The sequence below is a fragment of the Physeter macrocephalus genome, chromosome 14, assembly GCF_002837175.3.
Source record: "Physeter macrocephalus isolate SW-GA chromosome 14, ASM283717v5, whole genome shotgun sequence".
Taxonomy (NCBI): domain Eukaryota; kingdom Metazoa; phylum Chordata; class Mammalia; order Artiodactyla; family Physeteridae; genus Physeter; species Physeter macrocephalus.
This window is the reverse complement of record NC_041227.1, coordinates 32849125-32859590: the sequence shown is the minus strand read 5'-3', so window position 1 is coordinate 32859590 and position 10466 is coordinate 32849125. Positions and strand designations below refer to the sequence as shown.

The 10466-nt window shown below is 46.4% G+C and overlaps 1 protein-coding gene across 5 annotated transcripts in view; it reads right to left on the bottom strand.

Moving 5' to 3' along the window:
* Positions 1-7030, bottom strand: part of PLCB1 (phospholipase C beta 1) — a 705446-nt gene extending 698416 nt beyond the window's left edge. For 4 of the 5 annotated variants that reach the window (XM_024123663.2, XM_028499214.2, XM_028499213.2 and 1 more), the window contains exon 1: positions 6591-6814. In XM_024123663.2, the coding sequence (XP_023979431.1) occupies positions 6591-6689 (99 nt within the window). In that variant the 5' untranslated portion in view covers positions 6690-6814. Of the gene's footprint in view, positions 1-6590 lie in introns of all 5 variants that reach the window. The other variant, XM_024123662.3, reaches the window with a different exon arrangement.
* Positions 7031-10466: the final 3436 nt, after the last annotated feature.

Sequence of the window (10466 nt, the reverse complement as noted above, 5' to 3'; positions counted from 1 at the left end):
ACCGGGGCACGAAACCGTGTCCCCTGAATCGGCAGGCGGACTCTCAACCACTGCGCCACCAGGGAAGCCCAATAATTTAGTTTCTTGATAAATGTATACAGATTTAGTCAACATCAATTATATCTAAGCATATACCTAAGCATTTTTTCAGAACAAAATTAAAATAAAAATTTCCCCAAATTGAAAATTAACATATGAAGAAAATAATAAAATCAAATATCAGAGCACAAAGAGATCAAAGGGGAAGCCAAAGAACTCTTCAAGAGTCTAGCCTTCTTTATATGCTATTTCACTTAGTTTTTAACAGAAATCAATAGTTTCTTTAAGATCTCATGTAAATCTCAGAATTATGTCCTAGTTCCTTTCCTTACTGATATACAGGAGCACTGGCTCTGACTGTGGGATGGTACATGGAATAGATGGGGGCAGGGGAGCATTATGAAATCTTTCTGGGCAGATGGAATTTATGATACAGTCTGAAAAGGCTGCTTGAACCTCATATTAGCTCCAGTAACAGGAAAACTAAGGTCTTCAGTTACGAAATATTAGTTATTTAGCATTAGTCGACAATTCACAATCAATCTCCTTCCATTTTCTGTCGGCACTCCTTGTTCATGATAATGTGAAACAATCCTGATAAAGAAACATTTAACTACAGATTAACAAGTTCAACGTAAAAAAAAGCAAAACGTTCCTGTCCCATTTAAACAGTCATGGCAGGTAAATATCATTTGAAGCTATTTACTGATAGGCTAAACTTTCCTGGGAAGGATTAGAGATATGCTAGTAGCCAGAGTAAATTATCCTGCTGCACCATAGGTGGGAATATCAAAGTCAGGCAAGATGTGAGAGAAAAACTACTAGAGAAAATTATATTCCAGAAACAGCACTCTACTAGTCTGCTCTGCTATGCCAATAACAGCCTGTAGGCACTACGTTTCCTTGCTCAATTACTACCATTTTGCTCAACTGCTTTCTCCTTTGGGGCATTTACTACACCTGCTTCACTTCCCAGGCCTTACCTTAGACTAGATAAGGACCTAATCAAGGTCCATCTAAACCCAGGATAAGTCATTTTTGTCACTGTTGAAGAGGGTCCTAAAGCGATCATAAAAATACTTTAGGCTTTTGTTTTCATTGAAAATAAGAAGAAAATAGCTTTCTTAGATCCAAGACAGGCAAAACCAACCTACGGAGCTGTAAGTCAGGAGAGCGGGTGTAGGGGCCAGAAGGGAGCACTCAGGGGCTTGGTGGGCTGGCGATGCTGTTTCTCCATCTGGCGCTGATCACGTGAGTGTTCATTTTGTGAAAACTGACCCAGCTGGACACAAGATTTGCGTGTTTTACTTCATGAACGTTACACTCTGATCAAAAGCTTAAAATAGCTTTATTGACTTACTTTGGAAAACTGATATTCTTACACTAGATTACAGTAATCACTGTGGATGAGAAATTCACAAAAGCTCTTTGGACATGAAAAAGGGACAAATTTTCTCTGAAATACCTATATTTTTTAAAAGGGTAAAAAAAACTTTTTTTCCCTTTCAAATCATAAAATATGAAAATCAAAACACACTTTAAAGGGAATGGAAGGAAGGTCTGGATCTTCCCACCTATAGAATAAAAGAGTCATCCAACACAAAGTGACCACCTTGATAAAGTTCATGGCCCTCTAATTATTGGGGGACCATCACTTTTAACAACTTATTTTATTGAGTGTTGTATGTCAGGCGCCACACAGAGCAATGCATATGCCTTCGCTCCTTTAATGGTAACAGCGGTTCTGTGGAGTAGGAGATACTACAATCCTTACATTACACATGAGGAAACAGGTTGAGATGCACTAAGCAATTCACCCACAATGAGCTCTGAATTTGGAGGGTGAGAGTGGAGAAAAAGAAAACAATCAAATGAGAAGCCCTCCATGCCCCAGAGGTTGTAGAACAAAGACACAAATCTTTAAGAGGAAGGATGGGCAAACTCAGAAAACAGAGTCTTAACAGCCCATTAGAAAGCGTAATGGTACATTTGAAAATGAGGAGTTTGAGGCAAATCAGGGGTTGGGAAACCTTCGTCTTTCCCTCCACATCCTGTCCAACACAGAGAAACGAGAGGGGCCAGGCTCACGATCTCCCAAGCTCCCTAGCTGAGATGGAGAAAGTTAGCTCACTCTCAAACACCCCAATCCTGTACACCCACCTCCTACTACCAAAGACTGATCGTATACAAATGCAAAATGAAAGCAAAGATACAAACGCACAATAAAAGCAAGGTGCATCCTTTCATATCACTGGTGAAACGCATAGGTCAGTCCTTTATCTGTTGGCCAAGTTCTGGAGGACAAGGCTTGGCCTTGATGTTCAGACTGTATATACCTATACACCATTACAAGTTGTTCAAAAATGGAAATATTTCCACATGCCACCACAGACACTGGGGACCCGCAGACCTTCCCAGGATCAGGCAAAAGCATGGTTCATGCCTGGCCCTGGTGGAACAGGATGTCTCCAGGACTCCACTCCAGCTCCACTGCCCCGCTGCTGTCCGTTGTGATTGGTTAATGCCAATGTCAAGGCTTTTGACTACCACCCTTAGAGCAACCACAGCCTCACCATGACATTGGTAGGTAGCCAATAGACCATGCAGGGCACTGCACCCTCTGGGTGACATCCCCCATTCTATATGGTGGTCAGGACAGCAGGACTGGTGATTATGGTGCTTTAGCCACTCAAAGAACAAGACAGAATCCCTACACAATTCTAAATAGCCCCAAACTCATCATTTTCAAATGTACGATTATGCTTTCTAATGGGCTACTGAAAATCTGTTTTCAGTTTGCCCATCCTTCGTCTTAAAGATCAGAGAAGAGGGTTTACAATTTTTTAATGAGATCAGATATTTGAGATATTTTAAATTATTTTCAGCATTTACTTTTCCTCACTAGCAGATGGGGCACACCCTTGGGGCGGGGGTGTGGGCAGCAGGTATTTCCCAAAGTCAGAGTGAAAAGGAAAAACATAGTAGCCTCCCCTGCTCAGAGGCAGGAAGTCAGACTAGTCAGCTTCTCAAGAAGCTTCTCTCCTTCCTTTCCTTTTCTAACACTCCCACTAGAAGCAGATGAAAATGCTGAAAATGTTTCACTGCCTATAAGAAATTCAAAAGAAATGCATGAATGTGAGTTAAGTCAGCCTGGGCATCAGAGACACTTCCTAAATATCCCAGAAGATCTAAAAAGATTGTCCACGATTATGTCACTGAGTTTTTTCTACCTCCTACGTAGGTAGAAAGGTAACAATTGGAAGAATTTCTCAAAATACAAACACAGAGATAAAATTAAGCTTACAAACCAGTGAAAATGTACACAGGCCAGCAAGATTGTGCTCTCTACCATACTTTCCAAGTTTTTTTCACAAACCTTATCTCAGTGGTTTCAAAGTGTGGTTCCCCAACCAGCAGCATCAGTACTACCCAAGACCCTATAAGAAAGGCAAATTCCAAGGCTCCATCTCAGACCTTCTGAATCAGAAACTGAGGGTAGGCCCCAGCAGTCTGAATCTTACCAATCCCCCCAGATGTTTCTGATGCACGCTCAAGTGTGAGAAGGGCTGCTTCACCTATCAGCTACTGCCAACTTTTAGATGAAACAGGTAGGAAATGTAGCATTCTCACAGTCTGAGCAAGAGGCAGCAAAGATTCACAGAGGTTAAGTGATTAAGCTAAAGTCACACAGCTGACTGGTAAAAGAATCAGCAGGTACACCCAGGCCTTTGGACTCGAGATCTAGCTCTCTGTGTCTTCAACACACAGTCTCACTAATATGCAATATAATTAGCCAGATAACCTAAACTGGCTTGATACTAGAAGGACAAATATGAACGGGGGGCTTCCCTGGTGGCTCAGTGGTTGAGAGTCCGCCTGCCGATGCAGGGGACATGGGTTCGTGCCCCGGTCCGGGAAGATCCCACATGCGGCAGAGTGGCTGGGCCCTTGAGCCATGGCTGCTGAGCCTGCGCGTGCGGAGCCTGTGCTCCTCAATGGGAGAGGCCACAACTGTGAGAGGCCCGCGTACCGCAAAAAAAAAAAAAATGAACGGGGAAGAGTAGAAGGGTGACACTTGGGGAGGAAAAAAACCATCCTAAGAAAGTCTGGGTTTCTCTTACTCCACAGATCACATGGAGACCAAGAAGGCCAACCAAGGAACTTGCAGGATGGTCCATTGCATTCCACATAACCTGACTCCTGGGTGCAGTCTGGTTTCTCCCCTATGAAAGATCTGAGATTCCCCTGGCCCTCTCCTTAGTGCCCATATCCTTCCTACCAGACTGCCCCAGAAACTCACTGTTCAATGCTCAGAGGGAGCCCTTCTCACCTTCTGCAGGTGGCGTTTGACTAGCAGCCTCTCCATCACTCTCCCTGCAGCCCTCATAATCTCTATATCATTGGTGTTCTTGATAATTTTCTGTCTCCTCCACCTAGTATGTAAGGTCGGTAACAGCAGGGGGTTTGCTGCTTTCTTCATCACACCAGGCTCTTATCCAGGGCCTGGCATTAGTAGGTGAGGAAGAAATATATGTGACATAAATGCACATAATAAAAGTCATCTACCTGGATGTATCAAAAAGTGTTTCCACAGAAGAACTTCATTTTCAAAGTGACACTCATATTTTCTTCCAAACAAGACATTCTAGAGAATTATTTTTTCTTCAAACATTTTTTAAATTTTATTTTATTCATTATTATTTATATTAGTTATCTATTTTATACATATTAGTGTATATATGTCAATCCCAATCTCCCAATTCATCCCACAACCACCACCTCCCGCCACTTTCCCCCCTTGGTGTCCATACGTTTGCTCTCTACATCTGTGTCTCTGTTTCTGCCTTGCAAACCAGTTCATCTGGAGAATTGTTTAAAATGCAGTTTAAAATCATCTCTATGAATAAATCCAGAGCTTATCCTGGAATACCCTTCTTTATTCTGCATAGTCTCTTTCTCTCTCGCTCGCTCGCTCTCTCTCTCTTCCATCTACTCTTCATTCGCTTTCTCAGTAAACCCATCGTATTAGCTTTCTATCTGAGGATCTCAAGATGGGCAAGACTGCTTTATTTGTTATTGAACTGCATTTTCTTTGTTTTTCCTTAACACAGACAAAGCATTTCATCTGTGTCTGAACTTATTGTTTAGATTCTGGAATAATCCATTTACAAAGCATCCAGTCATTAGACTAGGACAGAAGGAGAAAAGTGTAAAGTCCGTAGTAAAAGGATGCCTACAGCATTTAATAACTGGTATGAGCTTTCAAGGAAGCTGTGGGCTCAGCCTCCAAGTCCTGTTTCCACTTCCAAATGGACAAAATATAGACACAGACCCGCTCAGCTAAGTAATTGGATTCTCTACCTGGAATATTTAAATTGTTTTCAGACACTGGAAAATGGCTTAAGAAGATTAAAGAAAAATACCCTGGAGAATAACAGGCTATAATTTACTAGGTGGAAAATCTTTTCAGCAAGAAGAATGCCTCATTCTCCTATAATTCCTCCTGTTTAAGAGATGTTTTAGTTATTTGGACCCAAATTTCCTTAGATCCAGCAGCTCAGGTTTATTCCCGTGGGTTGTTCTTATCAAACCTGCTGAATGACATCTAGGCCATAAAATTGATAAACTAATGTCCTCCATCCGAAGATCTCCATGTATTCAGCAAGATTATTAAAGTGTCTGAAGGCAATGCGGGGGGGTGGGGGGGAGGGCGGGGGGGATTCACTTGAAGTCCTAGGGTCCAGGGTTCCTGTAAAGTACTGGACTTAGCCCAGCCCCTCCTGGCATAAGATGAAGGTAAACTGAGGTAATGTCTTGTATTCTATGTCTATTTCGAACTGAAGACTCCAGCCAGCTCAGTTCTCAGAAACTTGCCATCCCGCTTAGCCTGCAGGCCCACCGAGCCTTCACCGACCCCTCAGTGACCCCCTTCTGCTCTTCAGCCCTCCCCTGGTGTGTCCTCCCCAGCCTTTCTCAGGGCCCTTCTCTGCGGAGCCGGGCGCTAAAGTTTGGCATCACCGACCACCTGTCGGCTGGACCGCGGTGTCCTCTACCTCTGCCGCGTGGGCGCCCAGAAAAGCGCTAAGACGCTGAGCAATCATTCAACAGTTTTGGACTGCCGGGCAGTTCCTTCTCGAAAGGGACCAAAGGAGGTAACAGGGGGTGCGTCTGCGCGCGGAGAGGGGCGCGACTTGTTCACACCGCAGCGCTTTCCTGCGGGTCCCAACTTCACCCTCCCCACTTTCCAAACTCTCAGGACCCGTCACCGGCAACGCCGGCCCCTTCGGCTCCACTGGCCCAAAAGATTTCAGACCTCAGGGGGCGCTGAGCAGACCCAGCCAGCACGTCAACTACTGAACCCAAGGACCCAGGAGCGGGCGCCCAGCCGCCGCTGTCGGCCACCCACCCGGGCGGCGGCGACCTGAGCGCTCCGAAGCCCCCGCGCCCGCCCGGGTGCGCCCATTGCATAACGCACCCCTCGCCCCACCCCCACGAGAGGCCCGCGCCTGCCCCGCGCCCCGCCGGCGCCCCCGCCAGCCGCCCCGACTTACATCATCCCACTTGACGAATTTGGTGCCCTTCTTGAGGCTGTCGGACACGCACACGGGCTTGAGTTGCAGAGCGTGTACTCCGGGCTGAGCCCCGGCCATCAGGGCTCATCGGGGCTCCGGGCGGCCCGGGCGAGCGTGGCAGGGACGAGGCGCAGGGAGCGGGCTCCTTTCCCGGCTCCAGAGGCGCTCGCCTCTGCTCCCGCGCCGGCCTCCGCACCTCCTCCGGCGCCGCTCAGCAGGCGGGGCGCGCGGGGGCGAGGCGCCCGGCCATGCTCGGGCGGCACGCGGGGTCGGGCGCCCGCGGTGGATGCGGAGCCTCGGAGGGCAAAGAGCCGCCAAGCAGGGCTGCCAGCCGCCGCCGGATACTGCTCCTCGGCCGCCGCCGCCTCCTGGCGTACCATTCAGCACATCCTCTAGACATGGAGGGAGAGCGCGAATGACACACGCTCGGCGCCCCCCCGCCCTGCTCCTTCCCCTCCTCCCTCCTCCTCCCGCCCCCCTTCCCCGCCACCAGCGCTCGCTCAGTCCCTCCTTCCCTCGGCGGCTTCCAGCCCAACTTTGCGCACTGGGTCAGGCGCCGGGAAGCGGGGACGCAGCGGCACCTCCCGGCTCCCGGGCTCCACTGCAGCCAACGCCTGCGCCGCCGCGCCTCTGAGCATGCCACGTGCCCCGGTGGCGGGGTGCTGCGGGTGCTGGGGTGTCCGGGAGCCAGGCGTTCCTGGGGGTTTGCTGGGGAACGTGAGCCCGAGCCTGGAAATGTCTTTGGGTCCAAACGGGGTGGGAAAAGGGAGCCGTCAGAGGGAGCGGAGAGGCGACCCACCGCTTTCCCCTCTAGCTGGAGCTCTCCAGCGCTGACCACAAACCAGCTTTTTGAAAAGACAATTATCATTTATTAGTAGAGAAGAGAGCATTTGAGAGGCATGGAGTGAGAGCTCTTTGGGGAAACCTTGCCAGCCCTGAGAATTTGCAGCGCGCTGGTCTTAAAGCCCGGGCATTCTTCGGTTAAGTTGTGTTTCTGAGAAAGCAAGCCCATTCTAAGAGAAACAATGTTTTTATTTCCCACGATGACAGAAGGCCCCTGTGGGGGGGGGGCGGGGGGGTGCAGGCGCGGGCGTGTATCAGACAGAGACAGAGGAGGAGAGAGAGAGAGAGGTGTCTAACTGATAGAAACTTGCTCATTTAGGAACATAGGTGTAAGGATGTTTGTACCCATTCAACAAACATTTCTCATTTCTTTTAAAACAAAGAAAGAGATAGACCCACCAGAATAGATCAAGTTTAAAAGACCGATAATACCAGTGTTGAGAGGATGAGGAGCAACTGGAAATTTCATCCACTGCTGGAGAGAGTATAAAATGGTAAAGCCACTTGGAAAAACAGTTTTTTATGAAGTTAAACATTTACTTATCATAAAACCCAGAACTTCCACTTCTAGGTATTTACGCAAGAGAAATGGAAACATATGTTCTCACAGACTTGTTCAATAATGCTCATAGCTTTCTTCATCATATCCCAAAACTGGAAATCACAAATGTCAATCAACAGGTAAATGGATAAACAAAATGTGGTATGCCAAACAATGGAATACTATTCATCAATAAAAAAGGAATGGGCATACAACCACACAGGTAAATCACATAGACTCTAAGCCTAGTGAAAGAAGCTGGACACGATAGACTACATACTGTACAATTCCATTTGAGGAATTCTACAACAGGTAAACTAGTCTATGTTGACAGAATGCAGATCAGTGGTTGCCTGAGGCCAGGAGTGGCAGGGATTGACAGGGAAGGTGAACCGGGAACTTTTGAGAGTGACAGAAATGTTCCATATCATGTGTGTACACAGTTGTCAAAATTATAGAACTGTATACCTAAAATGAGTATGTTTTATTGTAAGTAAATTGTACCTCAATAAAGTTGATTTTAAAAAAGAAGAAACAGAATATGAACAAAGAAGGAGAAAAACATTCTTTTCTCTTAAGTGTTTGTCTTTTTTCCTCTGCCCCAGAGGCTTCCAAGGCCCAATGTTTATAAACTCGGTCAAAATATTACCCAAAATCTGATGGGGAAATTTGCTGTTAAATATTTCAATGCATTCAAAACATATGTGTTGATTAGCAGCTGTATGCTAGGCACTATGATAATCACCAAGGATAACCTGGTGAACATGACCCCTGACTCCTGCTCTTTTTGGGGGGCCTTACCTGGTCCTTGGAAGCCACTTGCCACAAAGAATCTCTTTAAAGACTGACTTGTTTCATTTTGATCACATGTCCCTAAACTAAAACCTGAGTATATTGTCCAAAGACTCTCTATCCAGTGGCCTTGGCTTGCTAAGTGCAGAAAGCACTATCACATTTTCACACTGCTTCTCTTGAAAACAGCAACACAACTCTACTTCCAGCATTCCTGCCCTTCTCAATTGTGCTTATAATTCATCCTACCAGACTTGCTCTTTTCTCTTCTCTGTTCTCTCTTTTATTTCTCCACCGCCCTCAATTTTGTACTGAAAAGATTATTGGCCAAATAGGCTTAACAGCAGAATGACATAGGAAGGCACAATAGACCAGAGATGTGCCCTCTAGAAGACGAGTTTGGAGGATTAGAAATGGGCTCTAGGCTAAATGAGAAGGTAGATTGAGCCTCTTTGTGGTGGCTGATTGCATCATCTCTCTCTGTTCCTTGTCCTTCTCTGTATCCACACACTTTGCCATGTGACCTTATGGTGACCTGTGTATTTATTCACCCCATTGATATTGGCCAATGAGATGTTAGAAGATGTGACCTAAGAAAAGGCTTGAAATATACTTCTGAGGATGGGTGGGAAATATACGTGCCCTCTGGGGTTTCTGGTTATTACCATGAAACAAACATGTCTCAGAGAGCCATAAGGGGTAGATGTAGGCCCAATCTGCAGCCTAGAGGCAAATCCAACAGAACCCATCTGAGATCTGCCAGAACCCAGACAACCTGCAGACTTATGAGCATGACAATATATGCTCATTGTTGAATCCACCGATCTGGCCAGGGACTGGGGGGATCATTTATTATGCACCATTATTGTGGGAAGTAGCTAGTTGAGTCACTCATCTAGTATTCTTGATCCTTCCCAGCTGTTGCTTGTTGCTGTGCATGCAAGGAGAATAAAGCTGTAGAATTCTGAACAGTGTTTGTCTTCAGGACAAGCATGGACTGTGGGAACTCCTGCCAGCAGAAGGATGCAGTTTGAGCCAGGAGAGCTGTGGGATAACCGCCTTCAACATGTAAGATGAGGCTTGAGGCAGCTGGGTTCAACTCCCTCATTTTCCACACCTCTGGTTAAGATACAAGACAGAAGTAGATTTAACGTGTGGGGATTTTTGCCATGCAAAGGGACTGGTAAGAACATCCAAAATTGTGTGAGCCAGGCCTGTGATCCATCAAGTTCAGGGCTCTGTTCTGTTTTTAAAACAATAAAAAGGTCTGTTTTATGTGAGAGCACAGAATTGCCCTCGGGAATGTCAGCCTCAGGGAGGTGGCAAAGCTAACCATTACTGAGAATTAACTATAGGCCAGAGCACTAGGTTAAGCACTTCCCAGATACTCGATAACATAACACTTACTGTTCAACAGCACCCTCCCACCCCCTTTTCCTTGTTAAGCAAACCCTGATTTGGTTCAGCTAGCAATGTGCTTAGGAAAGGTGACTCCTCCCTCTTCCCAGGAAATGAACTGCGATTGGTCTATTGGTCTAAAGCAATTATAGAATCACATTCTCCTTCTCTCTGATTGGTTTAGGAGGTCATTAGGAAACCCAAATCTGCCCAATGGATTAAGGGAGGTAGGGCATGCTCCTCTGTGTCTCTCCCTGACTTTGTCTGTCTCTCCCTCTCTG